This window comes from Petromyzon marinus, unplaced genomic scaffold (genome assembly GCF_048934315.1).
Source record: "Petromyzon marinus isolate PM22_M1 ecotype Great Lakes invasive population unplaced genomic scaffold, UKy_Petmar_22M1.pri1.0 PM_Scaffold_234, whole genome shotgun sequence".
NCBI classification, from domain to species: Eukaryota; Metazoa; Chordata; class Hyperoartia; order Petromyzontiformes; family Petromyzontidae; genus Petromyzon; species Petromyzon marinus.
Window position 1 is genome coordinate 7,114 of NW_027423207.1, and position 27,752 is coordinate 34,865.

A 27,752-nucleotide genomic window follows, 5' to 3' on the forward strand; every position below is an offset into this window, starting at 1 on the left:
CGCGCGAGGCAAAAAAAAACCGCACTCATAACCCGGAGGTCGCGGGCAGGCATCAGGCCGGGGACTTCCATCTTGCCTGCCGCTTTTACCGGTCCAGCAGCGCTTCGGATGCCCCCTTTCCCTCCTGCTGCTGCTGCTGCTGGTGCTGCTGGTGCTGCTGCTGCTGCTGCTGCTGCTGGTGCTGAGTAGCGTTGGCGTTCGCCGGCACCGGCGGCGGCGGCGGCGGAGGCAGCGGTAGCGCCGTCGATTCGGGCGCGGCGCCGGCGGCCGGTGCCGGTGCCGCCGCCGCCGCCGACGTAGCCCCGGCGCCGGTAGCAGCGGTGCCGGCGGACGACGACGAGGAGGAGGAGGAGGAGGAGGACGAGGTGGTGGAGGACGAGGAGGAGGAGGAGGAGGAGGGGGCGAGGAGGGAGTGCCTCGTTCGCAGCTGGGACTCCGCTATGTCTGCGAGCGCCGCCTGGACACGAGTCAGCAGCGCCTCGCCTCGCCCCACCACCTCCACCAGCAGGGCGGCGGCGTCCACGTTCTCCTCCTCCAGGCGGCGCAGGCTCGCCGCCTGGCACGCGGAGATTGGGAGATGTGGCGGGGGGGGGGGGGGGGGCAGGGGAGATGGAGAGTGAGTTAGAGAGAGATGGAGAGAGAGAGACGGAGAGACAGAGAGAGTGAGAGAGTGTGTGAGAGTGAGTGTGAGACAGAGAGAGACAGAGTGAGAGAGTGAGAGACAGAGAGAGTGAGAGTGTGTGAGAGGGTGTGAGAGACAGAGAGAGTGAGAGAGTGAGAGACAGAGTGAGAGAGTGTGAGAGAGAGAGTGAGAGACAGAGAGACAGAGTGAGAGAGTGAGAGATAGAGAGACAGAGAGAGTGAGAGACAGAGAGAGTGAGAGACAGAGAGAGTGAGAGACAGAGAGCCAGAGAGAGTGAGAGGGAGACAGAGAGAGTGAGAGCGTGAGAGACAGAGTGAGAGAGTGAGAAACAGAGAGGGTGAGAGACAGAGAGAGAGACAGAGAGAGTGAGAGAGTAGGAGACAGAGACAGAGAGAGACAGAGAGAGTGAGAGACAGAGAGAGACAGAGTGAGAGACAGAGAGAGTGAGAGACAGAGAGAGTGAGAGACAGAGTGAGAGACAGAGAGAGTGAGAGACAGAGAGAGTGAGAGACAGAGAGAGAGAGTGTGAGAGACAGAGAGACAGAGAGAGAGACAGAGAGAGTGAGAGAGAGAGACAGACAGAGAGAGTGAGAGAGAGAGTGAGAGACAGAGAGAGAGAGACAGAGAGAGAGAGAGTGAGAGACAGAGAGACAGAGAGAGAGAGAGAGACAGACAGAGAGAGTGAGAGAGAGAGTGAGAGACAGAGAGAGAGAGACAGAGAGAGAGAGAGTGAGAGACAGAGAGACAGAGAGAGAGAGAGTGAGAGACAGAGAGACAGAGAGTGAGAGTGTGAGGGAGTGAGAGACAGAGAGACAGAGAGAGTGAGAGAGAGAGAGAGACAGAGAGAGTGAGAGAGAGAGAGTGAGAGACAGAGAGAGAGAGAGACAGAGAGAGTGAGAGACAGAGAGACAGAGACAGAGAGACAGAGACAGTGAGAGAGTGAGAGAGTGAGAGAGTGAGAGAGAGACAGACAGAGAGACAGAGAGAGTGAGAGAGACAGAGTGAGAGACAGAGAGAGTGAGAGAGTGAGAGACAGAGAGACTGAGAGAGTGAGAGAGTGAGAGACAGAGAGACAGAGAGAGTGAGAGACAGAGAGACAGAGAGAGTGAGAGAGTGAGAGACAGAGAGAGAGAGAGACAGAGAGTGAGAGAGACAGACAGAGAGACAGAGAGAGTGAGAGGGACAGAGAGAGTGAGAGACAGAGAGAGTGAGAGAGACAGAGAGACAGAGAGAGAGACAGAGAGAGTGAGAGAGAGAGAGAGAGACAGAGAGAGTGAGAGAGAGAGTGAGAGACAGAGAGAGTGAGAGAGAGAGTGAGAGACAGAGAGAGTGAGAGAGAGAGAGAGAGACAGAGAGAGTGAGAGAGAGAGTGAGAGACAGAGAGAGTGAGAGAGAGAGTGAGAGACAGAGAGAGAGAGACAGAGAGAGAGAGAGAGAGTGAGAGACAGAGAGACAGAGAGAGTGAGAGTGTGAGGGAGTGAGAGACAGAGAGACAGAGAGAGTGAGAGAGAGAGAGAGACAGAGAGAGTGAGAGAGAGAGTGAGAGACAGAGAGAGAGAGAGACAGAGAGAGTGAGAGACAGAGAGACAGAGAGAGAGAGAGACAGAGAGTGAGAGAGACAGAGAGAGAGACAGAGAGAGTGAGAGGGACAGAGAGAGTGAGAGACAGAGAGAGTGAGAGACAGAGAGGGGTGGGGGGGTGGAATCACGAATTTCTGAACCGGTCCTGGGCCTCGCCTCCCCCCTAGGTCGACTCAGCCTCAAATGAGTACCTGGTGTAGCGGTGTGAACATCGACACAGGGGGGAGATAAAGGCGGCCGGGCGTGGTGCTGGCCACCCACCCCCCTCGTGCACCACAGTGCCGGTAGCCTTCACAGGTGCTGCTTCTAGCTAACAGCGTGGTGTTGTGTGATTGAGCATGAATGAGTCAGTGTACACGTGTGGGAGATTCTGAATGAGCGTGTGTGTGGCTAACCACAGCGGGGATATTGAAGGGATCCCAAACCAGACCCGCCCACCGACCCGGCCACCCATCCACCCACCCACCCACCCAACCACCCACCCACCCACCCAACCACCCACCCACCCAACCATCCACCCAACCATCCACCCAACCATCCACCCACCCACCCACCCATCCCACACCCACCCATCCACCCACCCACCCATCCACCCACCCATCCACCCACCCACCCACCCAACCACCCACCCAACCACCCACCCAACCATCCACCCAACCACCCACCCACCCATCCACCCACCGTTGTTGTTGTTGTTAGTAGGTGGTGCAGGGCGTTATTGTTGTTAGTAGGTGGTGCAGGGCGTTGTTGTTGTTGTTAGTAGGTGGTGCAGGGCGTTGTTGTTGTTTGTAGGTGGTGCAACGCGTTGTTGTTGTTGTTGTTAGTAGGTGGTGCAGGGCGTTGTTGTTGTTGTTGTTGTTAGTAGGTGGTGCAGGGCGTTGTTGTTGTTGTTTGTAGGTGGTGCAGGGTGTTGTTGTCGTTGTTAGTAGGTGATGCAGGGTGTTGTTGTTGTTGTTAGTAGGTGATGCAGGGTGTTGTTGTTGTTAGTAGGTGGTGCAGGGCGTTGTTGTTGTTGTAAGTAGGTGATGCAGGGTGTTGTTGTTGTTAGTAGGTGGTGCAGGGCGTTGTTGTTGTTGTAAGTAGGTGGTGCAGGGTGTTGTTGTTGTTGTTAGTAGGTGGTGCAGGGCGTTGTTTGTCCAGGGTGTTGTTGTTGTTGTTTGTAGGTGGTGCAGGGCGTTGTTGTTGATGTTAGTAGGTGGTGCAGGGTGTTGTTGTTGTTGTTAGTAGGTGGTGCAGGGCGTTGTTGTTGTTTGTAGGTGGTGCAGGGTGTTGTTGTCGTTGTTAGTAGGTGGTGCAGGGTGTTGTTGTTGTTCGTAGGTGGTGCAGGGCGTTGTTGTTGTTAGTAGGTGGTGCAGGGCGTTGTTGTTGTTTGTAGGTGGTGCAGGGTGCTACCTGTAGGGCGGCGGTCGACTCCTCGCTCGGCAGGGAGTCGATGAGGACATCAATATCCTTGGCAGTGCGTGCGATCAGCGTCGCAAACAGCTGGGAGTACTCTACACGCAGAGATACACACGCAGATACACACACACAGATACATAGACACACATACACAGAGATACACACAGAGACACACACACAGAGACACAGAGAGACACACACAGAGACACACACACAGAGACACACGCAGAGATACACGCAGAGACACACGCAGAGATACATAGACATACACACGCAGAGATACACACACAGAGATAGATAAAGAGATACACGCAGAGATACACACAGATACACACACAGAGATACATAGACATACACACACAGAGATACACACACAGAGATACATAAAGAGATACACACACAGAGACACACACACACAGATACATAGACATACACACACAGAGATACACACACAGAGATACACACAGAGACACACACACACAGATACATAGACATACACACACAGAGATACACACACAGAGATACACACACAGAGACACACACAGAGATAAATAAAGAGATACATAGAGATACACACACAGAGATACACACACAGAGATACACACAGAGACACACACACACAGAAACATAGACATACACACACAGAGATACACACACAGAGATACACACACAGAGACACACACAGAGATAAATAAAGAGATACATAGAGATACACACACAGAGATACACACACAGAGATACATAAAGAGACACACACAGATACACACACGGAGATACACACACAGACACACACAGAGATACATAGAGATACACACACACAGATACACACACACAGAGATACATAAAGAGGTACACACGCAGAGATACACACACAGACACACACACAGATACACACACACAGATACACACACAGAGATACATAAAGAGATACACACACAGAGACACACACAGAGATACATAGAGATACACACAGAGATACATACACAGAGATACACACAGAGATACACGCAGAGATACACACAGAGATACACACACAAAGATACACGCAGAGATACACACAGAGATACATAAAGAGATACACACAGAGATACACACGCAGAGATATACACACAGAGACATACACACAGAGATACAAACACACAGACACACACACAGAGATACACAGAGACACACAGAGACATACACACAGAGATACACAGATACACACACAGAGATACACACACAGAGACACACACACAGAGATACATAAAGAGATACACACACAGAGATACATAGACATACACACAGAGATACACACGCAGAGATACACACAGAGATACATAAAGAGATACACACACAGAGATACACACGCAGAGATACACACACAGATACACACACAGAGACACACACACAGAGACACACACACAGAGACACACACACAGATACATAGACATACACACACAGAGATACACACACAGAGATACATAAAGAGATACACACACAGATACACACACAGAGATACACACGCAGAGATATACACACAGAGATACACACAGAGATACAGACACACACACAGAGACACACACAGAGATACACACAGAGATACACACAGAGATACACACACAGAGACACACACACAGAAACACACACAGAGACACACACAGAGACACACACAGAGATACACACACAGAGACACAGAGATACATAAAGAGAGACACACACACAGAGATACACACAGAGATACACACGCAGAGATACACACGCAGAGATATACACGCAGAGATATACACGCAGAGATACACACACAGAGATACAAACAGAGATACACAGAGACACACACAGAGACACACACACAGAGACACGCACACAGAGACGCACACAGAGACACACACACAGAGACACACACAGAGACACACACAGGCACACACACAGACACACACACAGACCTACAGACACACACACAGACACACACAGACAGACACACACACAGACACACACACAGACCTACAGACACACACAGACACACACACAGACCTACAGACACACACACACAGACACACACACAGACACACACACACAGACCTACAGACACACACAACCAATCAGGTGACTGCACACATTCACACAGCTCCATTCATACTGCGCGCTTCCCGACACCCGCACCACGACCAACACGAGTGGCAAGCGCGGTGTACATACGTGTGTACATGTGTGTACACGTATGTGTGTGTGTACATGTGTGTACACGTATGTGTGTGTACACGTGTGTGTACATGTGTGTACACGTATGTGTGTGTACGTGTGTGTACGTGTACGTGTGTGCGCGTATGTTAACCTATGGGTCTCTGTGTGGGGAGTCTATGGGTCTGTGTGACGAGTCTATGGGTATCTGTGTGACGAGTCTATGGGTCTCTGTGTGGTGAGTCTATGGGTCTCTGTGTGGTGAGTCTATGGGTCTCTGTGTGGTGAGTCTATGGGTCTCTGTGTGGTGAGTCTGTGGGTCTCTGTGTGGTGAGTCTGTGGGTCTCTGTGTGGTGAGTCTGTGGGTCTCTGTGTGGTGAGTCTGTGGGTCTCTGTGTGGTGAGTCTATGGGTCTCTGTGTGGTGAGTCTATGGGTATGTGTGGTGAGTCTATGGGTATGTGTGGTGAGTCTATGGGTATGTGTGGTGAGTCTATGGGTATGTGTGGCGAGTCTATGGGTCTCTGTGTGATGAGTCTATGGGTCTCTGTGTGAAGAGTCTATGGGTTTCTGTGTGGTGAGTCTGTGGTGAGTTTGTGCGTCTGTGTGGTGAGTCTGTGGGTCTGTGTGGTGAGTCTATGGGTCTCTGTGTGAAGAGTCTATGGGTCTCTGTGTGAAGAGTCTATTGGTCTCTATGTAGTGAGTCTATGGGTCTCTGTGTGGTAAGTCTGTGGGTCTCTGTGTGGTGAGTCTGTGAGTCTCTGCGTGGTGAGTCTATGGGTCTCTGCGTGGTGAGTCTGTGGGTCTCTGCGTGGTGAGTCTGTGGGTCTCTGCGTGGTGAGTCTATGGGTCTCTGCGTGGTGAGTCTGTGGGTCTCTGTGTGGTGAGTCTATGGGTCTCTGTGTGGTGAGTCTATGGGTCTCTGTGATTAATCTATGGGTCTGTGTGAAGAGTCTATGGGTCTCTGTGATTAATCTATGGGTCTGTGTGAAGAGTCTATGGGTCTGTGTGGCGAGTCTATGGGTCTGTGGCGAGTCTATGGGTCTGTGTGTGGTGAGTCTATGGGTCTGTGTGTGGTGAGTCTATGGGTCTCTGTGTGGTGAGTCTATGGGTATGTGTGGTGAGTCTATGGGTCTCTGTGTGGTGAGTCTATGGGTATGTGTGGTGAGTCTGTGGGTCTCTGTGATTAATCTATGGGTCTCTGTGTGGTGAGTCTATGGGTCTCTGACTCTGTGTGAAGAGTCTATGGGTCTCTGTGATTAATCTATGGGTCTCTGTGTGGTGAGTCTATGGGTCTCTGACTGTGTGAAGAGTCTATGGGTCTCTGTGATTAATCTATGGGTCTCTGTGTGGTGAGTCTATGGGTCTCTGACTCTGTGTGAAGAGTTTATGGGTCTCTGTGATTAATCTATGGGTCTCTGTGTGGTGAGTCTATGGGTCTCTGACTCTGTGTGAAGAGTCTATGGGTCTCTGTGATTAATCTATGGGTCTCTGTGTGGTGAGTCTATGGGTCTCTGACTCTGTGTGAAGAGTCTATAGGTCTCTATGTTAGTGAGTCTATGGGTCTCTGTGATTAATCTATGGGTCTCTGTGTGGTGAGTCTATGGGTCTCTGACTCTGTGTGAAGAGTCTATGGGTCTCTGTGATTAATCTATGGGTCTCTGTGTGGTGAGTCTATGGGTCTCTGACTCTGTGTGAAGAGTCTATAGGTCTCTATGTTAGTGAGTCTATGAGTCTCTGTGATTAATCTATGGGTCTCTGTGTGGTGAGTCTATGGGTCTCTGACTCTGTGTGAAGAGTCTATGGGTCTCTGTGATTAATCTATGGGTCTCTGTGTGGTGAGTCTATGGGTCTCTGACTCTGTGTGAAGAGTCTATGGGTCTTTGTGATTAATCTATGGGTCTCTGTGGTGAGTCTATGGGTCTCTGTGTGGTGAGTCTATGGGTCTCTGACTCTGTGTGAAGAGTCTATGGGTCTCTGTGATTAATCTATGGGTCTCTGTGTGGTGAGTCTATGGGTCTCTGACTCTGTGTGAAGAGTCTATGGGTCTCTGTGTGAAGAGTCTATGGGTCTCTGTGATTAATCTATGGGTCTCTGTGTGGTGAGTCTATGGGTCTCTGACTCTGTGTGAAGAGTCTATGGGTCTCTGTGATTAATCTATGGGTCTCTGTGTGGTGAGTCTATGGGTCTCTGACTCTGTGTGAAGAGTCTATGGGTCTCTGTGATTAATCTATGGGTCTGTGTGGTGAGTCTATGGGTCTCTGACTCTGTGTGAAGAGTCTATGGGTCTCTGTGATTAATCTATGGGTCTCTGTGTGGTGAGTCTATGGGTCTCTGACTCTGTGTGAAGAGTCTATAGGTCTCTGTGTTAGTGAGTCTATGGGTCTCTGTGATTAATATATGGGTCTCTGTGTGGTGAGTCTATGGGTCTCTGTGATTAATCTATGGGTCTCTGTGTGGTGAGTCTATAGGTCTCTGTGATTAATCTATGGGTCTCTGTGTGGTGAGTGTATGGGTCTCTGACTCTGTGTGAAGAGTCTATGGGTCTCTGTGTGGTGAGTCTATAGGTCTCTGTGATTAATCTATGGGTCTCTGTGTGGTGAGTCTATGGGTCTCTGTGTTAGTGAGTCTATGGGTCTCTGTGATTGATCTATGGGTCTCTGTGTGGTGAGTCTATGGGTCTCTGTGTGGTGAGTCTATGGGTCTCTGTGTGGTGAGTCTATGGGTCTCTGACTCTGTGTGAAGAGTCTATGGGTCTCTGTGATTAATCTATGGGTCTCTGTGTGGTGAGTCTATGGGTCTCTGACTCTGTGTGAAGAGTCTATGGGTCTCTGTGATTAATCTATGGGTCTCTGTGTGGTGAGTCTATGGGTCTCTGACTCTGTGTGAAGAGTCTATGGGTCTCTGTGATTAATCTATGGGTCACTGTGTGGTGAGTCTATGGGTCTCTGACTCTGTGTGAAGAGTCTATGGGTCTCTGTGATTAATCTATGGGTCTCTGTGTGGTGAGTCTATGGGTCTCTGACTCTGTGTGAAGAGTCTATAGGTCTCTGTGTTAGTGAGTCTATGGGTCTCTGTGATTAATCTATGGGTCTCTGTGTGGTGAGTCTATGGGTCTCTGACTCTGTGTGAAGAGTCTATGGGTCTCTGTGATTAATCTATGGGCCTCTGTGTGGTGAGTCTATGGGTCTCTGACTCTGTGTGAAGAGTCTATGGGTCTCTGTGATTAATCTATGGGCCTCTGTGTGGTGAGTCTATGGGTCTCTGACTCTGTGTGAAGAGTCTATGGGTCTCTGTGATTGATCTATGGGTCTCTGTGTTAGTGAGTCTATGGGTCTCTGTGATTAATCTATAGGTCTCTGTGTGGTGAGTCTATGGGTCTCTATGTTCTAAGCCGAACTTCTTTCGCACACCACGTAGCCAACCGCGCTAATCGGAGGCACGCGGCCGGCGGCGGCGGTGGCGGAAGTAAAACAAACGGACACACAGAAATCACTTTCTGAGCAAACGACTTTGTCAATCTGGATCGCGAGCAAATGCATCACCGCTCCAAGCGGCTTCCCGACATCGGAAGGAAGAGCGTTCCAGACGGCCGCAGAAGCGCATCCGAAAGCGCCGACGTGACGATGCGGTGAGACCGCCGTTCCTGTTCGATGGGCAGCCAGAAGCCGAAGCCGTTGCCGACGTGAGGACGGCCGGACTTTGCGTGACGATAGCCGCTAGCTCCTTGCGTGTACACGCGTACGTTCAAACGCCTCCCGTGTTACGTACGTACAGGGACTTTACAGACTCTCAGAGGTAGGGACAAACCCTGTCCCGCACGTCCAGTTGCTGTCCCGGACCGAGAGTCGTAAGTTCAGCAGCTGCGGAATAGATAGCGGTGGGTGGTGGTGGCATCTACACCTGCAGAACGTGAAGAACCAGTGGCGTCTACATCTGCAGAACGTGAAGAACCAGTGGCATCTACATCTGCAGAACGTGAAGAACCGGTGGCATCTACATCTACAGAATGTGAAGAACCAGTGGCATCTACTTCTGCAGAACGTGAAGAACCAGTGGCATCTACATCTGCAGAACGTGAAGAACCAGTGGCATCTACATGTGCAGAACGTGAAGAACCAGTGGCATCTACATCTACAGAACGTTAAGAACCAGTGGCGTCTACATCTACAGAACGTGAAGAACCAGTGGCATCTACATTTACAGAATGTGAAGAACCAGTGGCATCTACATGTGCAGAACGTGAAGAACCAGTGGCATCTTCATGTGCAGAACATGAAGAACCAGTGGCATCTACATCTACATAACGTGAAGAACCAGTGGCTTCTACATAACGTGAAGAACCAGTGGCATCTTCATGTGCAGAACGTGAAGAACCAGTGGCATCTACATCTGCAGAACGTTAAGAACCAGTGGCATCTACATCTACAGAACATGAAGTGACATCTACATCTACAGAACATGAAGAACCAGTGACATCTACATGTGCAGAACGTGAAGAACCTGTGGCATCTACATCTACAGAACGTTAAGAACCAGTGGCATCTACATCTACAGAACATGAAGTGACATCTACATCTACAGAACATGAAGAACCAGTGGCATCTTCATGTGCAGAACGTGAAGAACCAGTGGCATCTACATCTAAAGAATGTGAAGAACCAGTGGCATCTACATCTAAAGAATGTGAAGAACCAGTGGCATCTACATCTACAGAATGTGAAGAACCAGTGGCGTCTACATCTACAGAACGTGAAGAACCAGTGGCATCTACATCTGCAGAACGTGAAGAACCAGTGACATCTACATCTGCAGAACGTTAAGAACCAGTGGCATTTACATCTACAGAATGTGAAGAACCAGTGGCATCTACATCTGCAGAACGTGAAGAACCAGTGGCATCTACATCTACAGAACATGAAGTGGCATCTACATCTACAGAACATGAAGAACCAGTGGCATCTGCAGAACGTGAAGACCCAATGGCGTCTACATCTGCAGGAGATGATACGACTTTCAAAACCATTCCCCACGTGCTCAGTGTGTGCACGCCGTACGACGCCGTTTGGAATCTCCCATCTCCAGCGATGACGTTTGGGACTCAACGAACGAAATCGACTTTTGAAACGCGGACCCTCTGGAGCCCAACCCAGTCCCCGGTAAGCGGAGGAGTCCCTGCGTGCTGAACTCCTTTCGCGTGCACGCAGCCCCAACGGGGGGAACTTCTGTCGAAACCGCGCGAGGCAAAAAAAACCGCACTCATAACCCGGAGGTCGCGGGCAGGCATCAGGCCGGGGACTTCCATCTTGCCTGCCGCTTTTACCGGTCCAGCAGCGCTTCGGATGCCCCCTTTCCCTCCTGCTGCTGCTGCTGCTGCTGGTGCTGCTGCTGCTGCTGCTGCTGGTGCTGAGTAGCGTTGGCGTTCGCCGGCACCGGCGGCGGCGGCGGCGGAGGCAGCGGTAGCGCCGTCGATTCGGGCGCGGCGCCGGCGGCCGGTGCCGCCGCCGCCGCCGCCGCCGCCGACGTAGCCCCGGTGCCGGTAGCAGCGGTGCCGGCGGACGACGAGGAGGAGGAGGAGGAGGACGAGGTGGTGGAGGACGAGGAGGAGGAGGAGGAGGGGGCGAGGAGGGAGTGCCTCGTTCGCAGCTGGGACTCCGCTATGTCTGCGAGCGCCGCCTGGACACGAGTCAGCAGCGCCTCGCCTCGCCCCACCACCTCCACCAGCAGGGCGGCGGCGTCCACGTTCTCCTCCTCCAGGCGGCGCAGGCTCGCCGCCTGGCACGCGGAGATTGGGAGATGTGGCGGGAGGGGGGGCAGGGGAGATGGAGAGTGAGTTAGAGAGAGATGGAGAGAGAGAGACGGAGAGACAGAGAGAGTGAGAGAGTGAGAGAGGGTGTGAGAGAGTGAGAGACAGAGAGAGTGAGAGAGTGAGAGACAGAGAGAGTGAGAGACAGAGAGAGTGAGAGACAGAGAGAGTGAGAGAGTGAGAGACAGAGTGAGAGAGTGTGTGAGAGAGAGTGAGAGACAGAGAGACAGAGAGACAGAGAGACAGAGAGACAGAGAGAGTGAGAGAGTGTGTGAGAGAGTGTGAGACAGAGAGTGTGAGAGAGTGAGAGACAGAGTGAGAGAGTGTGAGAGAGAGAGAGTGAGAGACAGAGAGACAGAGAGAGACAGAGTGAGAGACAGAGAGACAAAGAGAGTGAGAGACAGAGAGAGAGTGGGAGACAGAGAGACAGAGAGAGACAGAGTGAGAGAGTGAGAGACAAAGTGAGAGACAGAGAGACAGAGAGTGACAGAGTGAGAGACAGAGAGACAGAGAGATTGAGAGACAGAGAGTGAGAGAGAGACAGACAGAGAGACAGAGAGACAGAGAGAGTGAGAGACAGAGTGAGAGAGACAGAGAGAGTGAGAGACAGAGAGAGACAGAGAGAGAGAGAGACAGAGAGAGTGAGAGACAGAGAGAGTGAGAGACAGAGAGAGAGTGAGAGACAGAGAGAGAGAGAGAGACAGAGAGACAGAGAGAGTGAGAGACAGAGAGAGCGAGAGACAGAGAGAGTGAGAGAGAGAGTGAGAGAGTGAGAGACAGACAGAGAGACAGAGAGAGTGAGAGACAGAGAGACAGAGTGAGAGACAGAGAGAGTGAGAGACAGAGAGACAGAGTGAGAGACAGAGAGAGACAGAGAGAGTGAGAGACAGAGAGAGTGAGAGAGTGAGAGACAGAGAGAGTGAGAGAGTGAGAGAGAGAGAGGGGTGGGGGGGGCGGGTGGAATCACGAATTTCTGAACCAGTCCTGGGCCTCACCTCCCCCCTAGGTAGACTCAGCCTCAAATGAGTACCTGGTGGAGCGGTGTGAACATCAACACAGGGGGGAGACAAAGGCGGCCGGGCGTGGTGCTGGCCACCCACCCCCCTCGTGCACCACAGTGCCGGTAGCCTTCACAGGTGCTGCTTCTAGCTAACAGCGTGGTGTTGTGTGACTGAGCGTGAATGAGTCAGTGTACACGTGTGGGAGATTCTGAATGAGCGTGTGTGTGGCTAACCACAGCGGGGATATTGAAGGGATCCCAAACCAGACCCGCCCACCGACCCGGCCACCCATCCACCCACCCAACCACCCACCCACCCACCCACCCATCCACCCACCCACCCATCCACCCACCCACCCAACCACCCACCCATCCACCCACCCATCCACCCACCCATCCACCCACCAACCACCCACCCATCCACCCACCCACCCAACCACCCAACCATCCACCCACCCATCCACCCACCCACCCAACCACCCACCCACCCATCCACCCATCCACCCATCCACCCACCCACCCAACCACCCACCCACCGTTGTTGTTGTTGTTGGTAGATGGTGCAGGGCGTTGTTGTTGTTGTTAGTAGATGGTGCAGGGCGTTGTTGTTGTTGTTTGTAGGTGGTGCAGGGCGTTGTTGTTGTTGTTGTTAGTAGGTGGTGCAGGGTGTTGTTGTTGTTGTTAGTAGGTGGTGCAGGGCGTTGTTGTTGTTGTTAGTAGGTGGTGCAGGGCGTTGTTGTTGTTGTTGTTAGGTGGTCCAGGGTGTTGTTGTTGTTAGTAGGTGGTGCAGGGTGTTGTTGTTGTTGTTAGTAGGTGGTGCAGGGCGTTGTTGTTGTTGTTAGTAGGTGGTGCAGGGTGGTGTTGTTGTTGTTGTTTGTAGGTGGTGCAGGGTGGTGTTGTTGTTGTTGTTAGTAGGTGGTGCAGGGCGTTGTTGTTGTTGTTAGTAGGTGGTGCAGGGTGGTGTTGTTGTTGTTGTTAGTAGGTGGTGCAGGGCGTTGTTGTTGTTGTTAGTAGGTGGTGCAGGGTGGTGTTGTTGTTGTTGTTTGTAGGTGGTGCAGGGTGCTACCTGCAGGGCGGCGGTCGACTCCTCGCTCGGCAGGGAGTCGATGAGGACATCAATATCCTTGGCAGTGCGTGCGATCAGCGTCGCAAACAGCTGGGAGTACTCTACACGCAGAGATACACACACAGATACACACACAGATACATAGACATACACACACAGAGATACACACACAGAGATACACACACAGAGATACACACGCAGATACACACACACAGATACATAGACATACACACACAGAGATACACACACAGAGATATACACAGAGACACACACACAGATACACACACAGAGACACAGAGATACACACGCAAATACACACACAGAGATACATAGACACACACACAGAGATACACACAGAGATAGATAAAGAGATACACACACAGAGATACACACAGAGATATATACACACAGAGATACATAGACATACACACACAGAGATACACACACAGAGATACATAAAGAGATACACACACAGAGACACACACACACAGATACATAGACATACACACACAGAGATACACACACAGAGATACACACAGATACATAGAGATACACGCACAGAGATACACACAGAGATACACACACGCAGATACACACACACACAGATACAGAGACATACACACACAGAGATACATAAAGAGATACACACACAGATACAGAGACATACACACACAGAGATACACACACAGAGATACACACACAGAGATACAGAGACACACACACAGAGATACACACACACAGATACATAGACATACACACAGAGATACATAAAGAGATACACACACAGAGATACACACGCAGATACACACACACAGATACATAGACATACACACACAGAGATACACACACAGAGATACACACACAGAGATACACACACAGAGATACACACACAGATACACACACACAGATACATAGACATACACACACAGAGATACATAAAGAGATACACGCAGTGATACACACGCACAGATACACACACACACAGATACATAGACATACACACACAGAGATACACACACAGAGATACACACAGATACATAGAGATACACGCACAGAGATACACACACAGAGATACACACACAGAGATACACACACAGATACACACACACAGATACATAGACATACACACACAGAGATACATAAAGAGATACACGCAGTGATACACACGCACAGATACACACAGATACATAGACATACACACACAGAGATACACACACAGAGATACATAAAGAGATACACACACAGAGACACACAGATACATAGACATACACACACAGAGATACACACACAGAGATAAAGAGATACACACACAGAGACACACACACACAGATACATAGACATACACACACAGAGATACACACACAGAGATACACACACAGAGATACACACAGATACACACACACAGATACATAGACATACACACACAGAGATACACACAGAGACACACACACAGATACACACACAGAGATACACACACAGATACGTACACAGAGATACATAGACATACACACACAGAGATACATAAAGAGATACACACACAGAGACACACAGGCACAAACAGATACATAGACATACACACAGAGATACACACACAGAGATACACACACAGAAACACAAACACAGAGATACACACAGATACACAGACATACACACACAGAGATACACACAGAGATACATAAAGAGATACATAGACATACACACACAGAGATACACACACACAGATACATAAAGAGATACACACACAGAGATACACACACAGAGACACACACACACAGATACATAGACATACACACACAGAGATACACAAAGAGATACACACACAGATACACACACAGAGATACACACAGATACACACACACACAGATACATAGACATACACACACAGAGATACACACAGAGACACACACAGAGATACACACAGAGATACACACACAGAAAAACAAACACAGAGATACACACAGATACACACACAGAGACACACACATAGATACATAAAGATACACACGCAGAGATACACACGCAGAGATACACACAGAGATACACACAGAGACACACACAGAGACACACACAGAGACACACACAGAGACACACACAGAGACACACACACACAGAGACACACACACACAGACACACAGAGACACACAGATACACACACAGAGATACATAAAAAGATACATAAAGAGATACACACACAGAGATACACACACAGAGATACATAAAGAGACACACACACAGATACACACACAGAGATATACATAAAGAGATACACACTCAGAGATACACACACAGAGATACACACATAGAGACACACACACAGAGATACACACACAGATACACACACAGCGACACAAAGAGATACACACACAGAGATACACACAGAGATACACGCAGAGATACACGCAGAGATACACACACAAAGATACACGCAGAGATACACACAGAGATACACACACAGAGATACATAAAGAGATACACACAAAGATACACACGCAGAGATATACACACAGAGACATACACACAGAGATACAAACACACAGACACACACACAGATACACAGAGATACACAGAGACACACAGAGACATACACACAGAGATACACAGATACACACACAGAGATACACACACAGAGACACACACACAGAGATACAGAAAGAGATACACACACAGAGATACACACAGAGACACACACAGAGATACATAAAGAGATACACACACAGAGATACACACACAGAGATACATAGACATACACACAGAGATACACACGCAGAGATACATAAAGAGATACACAGACAGAGATACACACGCAGAGATACACACACAGAGATACACACGCAGATACACAGATACACACACACAGATACACACACACAGAGATACACACGCAGATACACAGATACACACACACAGATACACACACACAGAGATACACACAGAGATACATAAAGAGATACACACGCAGAGATACACACGCAGAGATACACACACAGAGATACACACAGAGATACACAGAGACACACACAGAGACACACACAGACACACACACAGAGACACACACAGAGACACACACAGAGACACACAGAGAGACACACAGAGAGACACACAGAGATACACACAATGAGACACACACACAGAGACACACACACAAAGACACACAGAGACACACAGAGACAAACAGAGATACACACACAGAGACACACACACACAGACAAAGATAAAGACCCCCCATATAGCCTTAACAGACTGTAGGGGCAAGTGCTGTTAGCGAGCACCTATGAAGGCCGGAACGGTACACAAGGGGGTGGGTGGCCAGCACCACGCCCGACCGCCTTTGTCTCCCTAGTGGCAATGTTTTTATCCACTGCACCAGGTACTCATTTGAGGCTGAGTCGAGCTAGGGGAGGCCCAGGACCGGTTCAGATAATCGTCACTGGTGTTGGCCGTGAGCGGGAATCGAACCCGGGTCAACAGGTTCATAGCGCAGCGCGCTAACCGCTACACTACCGCCACCCACGACACACAGATACACACACAGAGACACACACACAGACACACACACAGAGACACACACAGAGAGATGTATAAGGGCACAGGGTTACCAATCATATCTGAATTGGTCTGTAATAAGGTAGGGCACTGACAAGGGGTTTACACTACACTACTATACACTACACTACTACACACTACACTACTACACACTACACTACTATACACTACACTACTATACACTACACTATACACCACCCTACTATACACCACACTAATATACACTACACTACTATACACTACACTACTATACACTACACTATACACTACACTACTATACACTACACTACTATACACTACACTACTACACACTACACTACTATACACTACACTATACACCACCCTACTATACACCACACTAATATACACTACACTACTATACACTACACTACTATACACTACACCACTATACACTACACTACTATACACTACACTATACACTACACTACTATACACTACACTACTACACACTACACTACTATACACTACACTATACACCACCCTACTATACACCACACTAATATACACTACACTATTATACACTACACTACTATATACTACTATACACTACTATACACCACTACTATACACTACACTACTATACACTACACTACTATACACTACACTATACACCACCCTACTATACACCACCCTACTATACACCACACTACTATACACACTATACACCACCCTAATATACACTACACTATTATACACTACACTATACACTACTACACACTACACTACTATACTCTACACTATACACTACACTACTATACACTACACTACTATACTCTACACTATACACGACTATACACTACACACTACTACACACTATACACTACTACACTATACACTACACTACTATACACTACACTATACACTACTATACACTACACTATACACTACACTATACACTACACTACACACTACACTACACTATACACTACTACACACTACACACTACACTACTATACTCTACACTATACACTACACTACTATACACTATACAATACACGACTATACACTACACTACTATACACAACAATATACACTACACTATACACTACACTACTATACTCTACACTACGCGGGGTGACCAGCGAGTGTCTGCGTTGCTCCGTGGACACGGTGCGCTGCTGGCAGGCGCGAAGCCTCCCCCGGCTACGGCGTCGAACCGAGCAAAGCGCAGCGTGGGCAAGCCCTGGTAGCATGTGAAGAACCTCGCCCACCACCAGCCACGTGGGCAAGCCCTGGTAGCATGTGAAGAACCTCGCCCCCCAAACCAGCCACGTGGGCAAGCCCTGGTAGCATGTGAAGAACCTCGCCCCCTAAACCAGCCACGTGGGCAAGCCCTGGTAGCATGTGAAGAACCTCGCCCCCCAAACCAGCCACGTGGGCAAGCCCTGGTAGCATGTGAAGAACCTCGCCCCCCAAACCAGCCACGTGGGCAAGCCCTGGTAGCATGTGAAGAACCTCGCCCCCTAAACCAGCCACGTGGGCAAGCCCTGGTAGCATGTGAAGAACCTCGCCCCCCAAACCAGCCACGTGGGCAAGCCCTGGTAGCATGTGAAGAACCTCGCCCCCAAACCAGCCACGTGGGTAAGCCCTGGTAGCATGTGAAGAACCTCGCCCCCAAACCAGCCACGTGGGCAAGCCCTGGTAGCATGTGAAGAACCTCGCCCCCAAACCAGCCACGTGGGTAAGCCCTGGTAGCATGTGAAGAACCTCGCCCCCAAACCAGCCACGTGGGCAAGCCCTGGTAGCATGTGAAGAACCTCGCCCCCCAAACCAGCCACGTAGGCAAGCCCTGGTAGCATGTGAAGAACCTCGCCCCCAAACCAGCCACGTGGGCAAGCCCTGGTAGCATGTGAAGAACCTCGCCCCCCAAACCAGCCACGTGGGCAAGCCCTGGTAGCATGTGAAGAACCTCGCCCCCCAAACCAGCCACGTGGGCAAGCCCTGGTAGCATGTGAAGAACCTCGCCCCCCAAACCAGCCACGTGGGCAAGCCCTGGTAGCATGTGAAGAACCTCGCCCCCAAACCAGCCACGTGGGCAAGCCCTGGTAGCATGTGAAGAACCTCGCCCACCACCAGCCACGTGGGCAAGCCCTGGTAGCATGTGAAGAACCTCGCCCCCCAAAGCAGCCACGTGGGCAAGCCCTGGTAGCATGTGAAGAACCTCGCCCCCAAACCAGCCACGTGGGCAAGCCCTGGTAGCATGTGAAGAACCTCGCCCACCACCAGCCACGTGGGCAAGCCCTGGTAGCATGTGAAGAACCTCGCCCCCCAAACCAGCCACGTGGGCAAGCCCTGGTAGCATGTGAAGAACCTCGCCCCCCAAACCAGCCACGTGGGCAAGCCCTGGTAGCATGTGAAGAACCTCGCCCACCACCAGCCACGTGGGCAAGCCCTGGTAGCACGTGAAGAACCTCGCCCCCCAAACCAGCCACGTGGGCAAGCCCTGGTAGCATGTGAAGAACCTCGCCCCCAAACCAGCCACGTGGGCGAGCCCTGGTAGCATGTGAAGAACCTCGCCCCCCAAACCAGCCACGTAGGCAAGCCCTGGTAGCATGTGAAGAACCTCGCCCCCAAACCAGCCACGTGGGCAAGCCCTGGTAGCATGTGAAGAACCTCGCCCCCCAAACCAGCCACGTGGGCAAGCCCTGGTAGCATGTGAAGAACCTCGCCCCCCAAACCAGCCACGTGGGCAAGCCCTGGTAGCATGTGAAGAACCTCGCCCCCCAAACCAGCCACGTGGGCAAGCCCTGGTAGCATGTGAAGAACCTCGCCCCCCAAACCAGCCACGTGGGCAAGCCCTGGTAGCATGTGAAGAACCTCGCCCCCAAACCAGCCACGTGGGCAAGCCCTGGTAGCATGTGAAGAACCTCGCCCCCAAACCAGCCACGTGGGTAAGCCCTGGTAGCATGTGAAGAACCTCGCCCCCAAACCAGCCACGTGGGCAAGCCCTGGTAGCATGTGAAGAACCTCGCCCCCAAACCAGCCACGTGGGTAAGCCCTGGTAGCATGTGAAGAACCTCGCCCCCAAACCAGCCACGTGGGCAAGCCCTGGTAGCATGTGAAGAACCTCGCCCCCCAAACCAGCCACGTAGGCAAGCCCTGGTAGCATGTGAAGAACCTCGCCCCCAAACCAGCCACGTGGGCAAGCCCTGGTAGCATGTGAAGAACCTCGCCCCCCAAACCAGCCACGTGGGCAAGCCCTGGTAGCATGTGAAGAACCTCGCCCCCCAAACCAGCCACGTGGGCAAGCCCTGGTAGCATGTGAAGAACCTCGCCCCCCAAACCAGCCACGTGGGCAAGCCCTGGTAGCATGTGAAGAACCTCGCCCCCAAACCAGCCACGTGGGCAAGCCCTGGTAGCATGTGAAGAACCTCGCCCACCACCAGCCACGTGGGCAAGCCCTGGTAGCATGTGAAGAACCTCGCCCCCCAAAGCAGCCACGTGGGCAAGCCCTGGTAGCATGTGAAGAACCTCGCCCCCAAACCAGCCACGTGGGCAAGCCCTGGTAGCATGTGAAGAACCTCGCCCACCACCAGCCACGTGGGCAAGCCCTGGTAGCATGTGAAGAACCTCGCCCCCCAAACCAGCCACGTGGGCAAGCCCTGGTAGCATGTGAAGAACCTCGCCCCCCAAACCAGCCACGTGGGCAAGCCCTGGTAGCATGTGAAGAACCTCGCCCACCACCAGCCACGTGGGCAAGCCCTGGTAGCACGTGAAGAACCTCGCCCCCCAAACCAGCCACGTGGGCAAGCCCTGGTAGCATGTGAAGAACCTCGCCCCCAAACCAGCCACGTGGGCGAGCCCTGGTAGCATGTGAAGAACCTCGCCCCCCAAACCAGCCACGTAGGCAAGCCCTGGTAGCATGTGAAGAACCTCGCCCCCAAACCAGCCACGTGGGCAAGCCCTGGTAGCATGTGAAGAACCTCGCCCCCCAAACCAGCCACGTGGGCAAGCCCTGGTAGCATGTGAAGAACCTCGCCCCCCAAACCAGCCACGTGGGCAAGCCCTGGTAGCATGTGAAGAACCTCGCCCCCCAAACCAGCCACGTGGGCAAGCCCTGGTAGCATGTGAAGAACCTCGCCCCCCAAACCAGCCACGTGGGCAAGCCCTGGTAGCATGTGAAGAACCTCGCCCCCAAACCAGCCACGTGGGCAAGCCCTGGTAGCATGTGAAGAACCTCGCCCACCACCAGCCACGTGGGCAAGCCCTGGTAGCATGTGAAGAACCTCGCCCCCCAAACCAGCCACGTGGGCAAGCCCTGGTAGCATGTGAAGAACCTCGCCCCCAAACCAGCCACGTGGGCAAGCCCTGGTAGCATGTGAAGAACCTCGCCCCCAAACCAGCCACGTGGGCAAGCCCTGGTAGCATGTGAAGAACCTCGCCCACCACCAGCCACGTGGGCAAGCCCTGGTAGCATGTGAAGAACCTCGCCCCCCAAACCAGCCACGTGGGCAAGCCCTGGTAGCATGTGAAGAACCTCGCCCCCCAAACCAGCCACGTGGGCAAGCCCTGGTAGCATGTGAAGAACCTCGCCCCCCAAACCAGCCACGTGGGCAAGCCCTGGTAGCATGTGAAGAACCTCGCCCCCCAAACCAGCCACGTGGGCAAGCCCTGGTAGCATGTGAAGAACCTCGCCCACCACCAGCCACGTGGGCAAGCCCTGGTAGCATGTGAAGAACCTCGCCCCCAAACCAGCCACGTGGGCAAGCCCTGGTAGCATGTGAAGAACCTCGCCCCCAAACCAGCCACGTGGGCAAGCCCTGGTAGCATGTGAAGAACCTCGCCCACCACCAGCCACGTGGGCAAGCCCTGGTAGCATGTGAAGAACCTCGCCCCCCAAACCAGCCACGTGGGCAAGCCCTGGTAGCATGTGAAGAACCTCGCCCCCCAAACCAGCCACGTGGGCAAGCCCTGGTAGCATTTGAAGAACCTCGCCCCCCAAACCAGCCACGTGGGCAAGCCCTGGTAGCATGTGAAGAACCTCGCCCCCAAACCAGCCACGTGGGATAGCCCTGGTAGCATGTGAAGAACCTCGCCCCCAAACCAGCCACTTCGGCAAGCCCTGGTAGCACGTGAAGAACCTCGCCCCCCAAACCAGCCACGTGGGCAAGCCCTGGTAGCATGTGAAGAACCTCTCCCCCAAACCAGCCACGTGGGCAAGCCCTGGTAGCATGTGAAGAACCTCGCCCCCCAAACCAGCCACGTGGGCAAGCCCTGGTAGCATGTGAAGAACCTCGCCCCCCAAACCAGCCACGTGGGCAAGCCCTGGTAGCATGTGAAGAACCTCGCCCCCCAAACCAGCCACGTGGGCAAGCCCTGGTAGCATGTGAAGAACCTCGCCCCCCAAACCAGCCACGTGGGCAAGCCCTGGTAGCATGTGAAGAACCTCGCCCCCCAAACCAGCCACGTGGGCAAGCCCTGGTAGCATGTGAAGAACCTCGCCCCCCAAACCAGCCACGTGGGCAAGCCCTGGTAGCATGTGAAGAACCTCGCCCCCCAAACCAGCCACGTGGGCAAGCCCTGGTAGCATGTGAAGAACCTCGCCCCCCAAACCAGCCACGTGGGCAAGCCCTGGTAGCATGTGAAGAACCTCGCCCCCAAACCAGCCACGTGGGCAAGCCCTGGTAGCATGTGAAGAACCTCGCCCCCCAAACCAGCCACGTGGGCAAGCCCTGGTAGCATGTGAAGAACCTCGCCCCCCAAACCAGCCACGTGGGCAAGCCCTGGTAGCATGTGAAGAACCTCGCCCCCCAAACCAGCCACGTGGGCAAGCCCTGGTAGCATGTGAAGAACCTCGCCCCCCAAACCAGCCACGTGGGCAAGCCCTGGTAGCATGTGAAGAAACTCGCCCCCCAAACCAGCCACGTGGGCAAGCCCTGGTAGCATGTGAAGAACCTCGCCCACCACCAGCCACGTGGGCAAGCCCTGGTAGCATGTGAAGAACCTCGCCCCCCAAACCAGCCACGTGGGCAAGCCCTGGTAGCATGTGAAGAACCTCGCCCCCCAAACCAGCCACGTGGGCAAGCCCTGGTAGCATGTGAAGAACCTCGCCCCCCAAACCAGCCACGTGGGCAAGCCCTGGTAGCATGTGAAGAACCTCGCCCCCAAACCAGCCACGTGGGCAAGCCCTGGTAGCATGTGAAGAACCTCGCCCCCCAAACCAGCCACGTGGGCAAGCCCTGGTAGCATGTGAAGAACCTCGCCCCCCAAACCAGCCACGTGGGCAAGCCCTGGTAGCATGTGAAGAACCTCGCCCCCCAAACCAGCCACGTGGGCAAGCCCTGGTAGCATGTGAAGAACCTCGCCCCCCAAACCAGCCACGTGGGCAAGCCCTGGTAGCATGTGAAGAACCTCGCCCCCCAAACCAGCCACGTGGGCAAGCCCTGGTAGCATGTGAAGAACCTCGCCCCCAAACCAGCCACGTGGGCAAGCCCTGGTAGCATGTGAAGAACCTCGCCCCCCAAACCAGCCACGTGGGCAAGCCCTGGTAGCATGTGAAGAACCTCGCCCCCCAAACCAGCCACGTGGGCAAGCCCTGGTAGCATGTGAAGAACCTCGCCCCCCAAACCAGCCACGTGGGCAAGCCCTGGTAGCATGTGAAGAACCTCGCCCCCCAAACCAGCCACGTGGGCAAGCCCTGGTAGCATGTGAAGAACCTCGCCCCCCAAACCAGCCACGTGGGCAAGCCCTGGTAGCATGTGAAGAACCTCGCCCCCAAACCAGCCACGTGGGCAAGCCCTGGTAGCATGTGAAGAACCTCGCCCCCCAAACCAGCCACGTGGGCAAGCCCTGGTAGCATGTGAAGAACCTCGCCCCCCAAACCAGCCACGTGGGCAAGCCCTGGTAGCATGTGAAGAACCTCGCCCCCCAAACCAGCCACGTGGGCAAGCCCTGGTAGCATGTGAAGAACCTCGCCCCCCAAACCAGCCACGTGGGCAAGCCCTGGTAGCATGTGAAGAACCTCGCCCCCAAACCAGCCACGTGGGCAAGCCCTGGTAGCATGTGAAGAACCTCGCCCCCCAAACCAGCCACGTGGGCAAGCCCTGGTAGCATGTGAAGAACCTCGCCCCCCAAACCAGCCACGTGGGCAAGCCCTGGTAGCATGTGAAGAACCTCGCCCCCCAAACCAGCCACGTGGGCAAGCCCTGGTAGCGGCTGTGGTGCGTTCGTCACCACCAGCGCCACCGTCACCACCACCACCGTCACCACCGTCACCACCGTCACCACTGTCACCACCGTCACCACCACCGTCACCACCACCACCACCACCGTCACCACCGTCACCACCGTCACCACCGTCACCACCACTGTCACCACCACCACCACCGTCACCACCGTCACCACCACTGTCACCACCACCACCATCACCGTCATCACCGTCACCACCACCACGACCCAACAAGACGCGAGCCCCCTAGCCCCCCACCTCCCCCTAGCCCCCCACCTCCCCCTAGCCCCCCACCTCCCCCTAGCCCCCCACCTCCCCCTGCCACCTCCCCCCAGCCCCCCACCTCCCCCCAGCCCCCCACCTCCCTCTAGCCCCCCACCTCCCCCTAGCCCCCCCACCTCCCCCTGCCACCTCCCCCTAGCCCCCCACCTCCCCCTAGCCCCCCACGTCCCCCACCAGCCCCCCACGTGCTCTACCTTCCTGCGACGAGGAGGAGGAGGAGGCGAGTGGCACCTCCTTGTGGGCCGTGCTCTGCGTGTTGGGGAAGAATGTGGGGGGCGCGCACTGCTGCAGCACCCCCACGGCGTTGCAGAAGTGGTCGGCCATCTGACACGGAGATGTGGGGGGGGGGGGGTGGGGGGCACACAGAGGCGTGTGTTAGAACGTGTGTGTGTATGTGTGTGTGTATGTGTGTGTGTGTACGTGTGTGTGTGTGTACGTGTGTATGTGTGTGTGTACGTGTGTGTGTGTATGTGTGTGTGTACGTGTGTGTGTGTGTACGTGTACGTGTGTGTGTACGTGTGTGTGTGTACGTGTGTGTGTGTACGTGTGTGTTAGAACGTGTGTGTGTGTGTAAGTGTATGTGTGTGTGTGTACGTGTGTGTGTGTGTACGTGTGTGTGTGTGTGTACGTGTGTGTGTGTGTGTACGTGTGTGTGTGTACGTGTGTGTGTGTAAGTGTTTGTGTGTGTGTACGTGTGTGTGTAAGTGTGTGTGTGTAAGTGTACGTGTGTATGTGTGTGTGTACGTGTGTGTGTGTATGTGTGTGTGTACGTGTGTGTGTAAGTGTGTGTGTGTGTAGTGTGTGTGTGTGTGTACGTGTACGTGTGTGTGTACGTGTGTGTGTGTACGTGTGTGTTAGAGCGTGTGTGTGTGTGTAAGTGTATGTGTGTGTGTGTGTACGTGTGTGTGTTAGAACGTGTGTGTGTGTACGTGTGTGTATGTGTGTGTGTGTACGTGTGTGTGTGTGTGTATGTTAGAACGTGTGTGTGTGTTAGAACGTGTGTAAGTGTACGTGTGTGTGTGTGTAAGTGTACGTGTGTATGTGTGTAAGTGTACGTGTGTGTGTGTTAGAACGTGTGTGTGTGTACGTGTGTGTGTGTACGTGTGTGTGTGTTAGAACGTGTGTGTGTGTACGTGTGTGTGTGTATGTGTGTGTGTGTACGTGTGTGTGTACGTGTGTGTGTGTGTACGTGTGTGTGTGTAATTGTGTGTGTAAGTGTGTGTGTGTACGTGTGTGTGTGTAAGTGTACGTGTGTGTGTGTGTAAGTGTGTGTGTGTGTACGTGTGTGTGTAAGTGTACGTGTGTGTACGTGTGTAAGTGTACGTGTGTGTGTGTACGTGTGTGTGTGTGTGTGTAAGTGTACGTGTGTGTGCGTGTGTGCGTGTACGTGTGTGTGTGTATGTGTTTAAGTGTACGTGTGTGTGTGTACGTGTGTGTGTATGTGTAAGTGTACGTGTGTGTGTGTAAGTGTACGTGTGTGTGTGTAAGTGTACGTGTGTGTGTGTAAGTGTGTAAGTGTACGTGTGTGTGTGTACGTGTGTGTGTGTGTACGTGTGTGCGTGTACGTGTGTGTGTACGTGTGTAAGTGTACATGTGTGTGTGTAAGTGTACGTGTGTGTAAGTGTGTGTATGTGTGTAAGTGTACGTGTGTGTGCGTGTGTGCGTGTACGTGTGTGTATGTGTGTAAGTGTACGTGTGTGTGTGTGTACGTGTGTGTGTGTAAGTGTGTAAGTGTACGTGTGTGTGTGTGTGTGTAAGTGTACGTGTGTGTGTGTACGTGTACGTGTGTGTGTGCGTGTGTACGTGTGTGTTAGAACGTGTGTGTGTGTACGTGTGTGCGTGTACGTGTGTGTGTACGTGTGTAAGTGTACGTGTGTGTGTGTACGTATACGTGTGTGTGTACGTGTGTGTGTGTACGTGTGTGTTAGAACGTGTGTGTGTGTACGTGTGCACGTGTGTGTGTGTATGTGTGTAAGTGTACGTGTGTGTGTGTGTAAGTGTACGTGTGTGTGTACGTGTGTGTGTGTATGTGTGTGTGTACGTGTGTGTGTGTACGTGTGTAAGTGTACGTGTGTGTACGTGTGTGTGTGTACGTGTGTGTGTGTAAGTGTGTGTGTGTGTACGTGTGTGTGTGTACGTGTGTGTATGTGTGTAAGTATACGTGTGTGTGCGTGTGTGTAAGTGTACGTGTGTGTGTAAGTGTACGTGTGTGTATGTGTGTAAGTATACGTGTGTGTGTGTGCGTGTGTGTAAGTGTACGTGTGTGTGTAAGTGTACGTGTGTGTGTGTACGTGTGTGTGGATGTGTGTGTGTACGTGTGTGTGTGTTAGAACGTGTGTAAGTGTACGTGTGTGTGTGTACGTGTGTGTGTACGTGTGTGTGTACGTGTGTAAGTGTACTGTGTAAGTGTACGTGTGTGTGTGTAAGTGTAAGTGTGTGTAAGTGTACGTGTGTAAGTGTGTGTGTGTGTGTAAGTGTACGTGTGTGCGTGTACGTGTGTGTAAGTGTACGTGTGTACGTGTACGTGTGTACGTGTGTATGAGTACGTGTGTAAGTGTACGTGTGTGTAAGTGTACGTGTGTGTAAGTGTACGTGTGCGTGTACGTGTGCGTGCACGTGTGTAAGTGTACGTGTGTAAGTGTACGTGTGTGTGTGTACGTGTGTGTGTACGTGTGTGTGTGTAAGTGTACGTGTGTGTGTACGTGTGTGTACGTGTGTGTGTGTGTACGTGTGTACGTGTGTAAGTGTACGTGTGTACGTGTGTAAGTGTACGTGTGTACGAGTACGTGTGTACGTGTACGTGTGTAAGTGTACGTGTACTGTACCAAATCTTACTGTAATGTTTTGCTTTTGCAAAACGCGGGCTAATTTGTCAGTTACTCCTGAGATATATGGATTTTTTTTATTGTTTTAACAATCTGGTCGCTTTCAGCAGTATTGCTTTGCGATCGTGATTTGGCATTCAGTGCTCTGTTAATTTGAGCATTATTGTAGCCATTCTGTCGTAGTGCGTCTTTAACGTGTTTAATCTCTCTCACTAGACTCTCACCGTCTGACACTGTTTTAGCCCGATGTATGAGCGTCTTG

At 52.3% G+C, this 27,752-nt stretch overlaps 1 protein-coding gene across 1 annotated transcript in view; it reads right to left on the bottom strand.

Moving 5' to 3' along the window:
* Positions 1 to 429: 429 nt before the first annotated feature.
* Positions 430 to 27,752, bottom strand: part of LOC116958690 (mediator of RNA polymerase II transcription subunit 21) — a 29,615-nt gene continuing 2,292 nt past the window's right edge. Inside the window, exons 2-6 of the mRNA XM_032981426.2 lie at positions 24,860 to 24,989; positions 13,652 to 13,752; positions 11,103 to 11,554; positions 3,616 to 3,716; positions 430 to 556 (exon numbers count right to left, since the gene is read on the bottom strand). Of these exons, the coding sequence (XP_032837317.2) occupies positions 3,665 to 3,716; positions 11,103 to 11,554; positions 13,652 to 13,752; positions 24,860 to 24,989 (735 nt within the window). The 3' untranslated portion in view covers positions 430 to 556; positions 3,616 to 3,664. The remainder of the gene's footprint in view (positions 557 to 3,615; positions 3,717 to 11,102; positions 11,555 to 13,651; positions 13,753 to 24,859; positions 24,990 to 27,752) is intronic.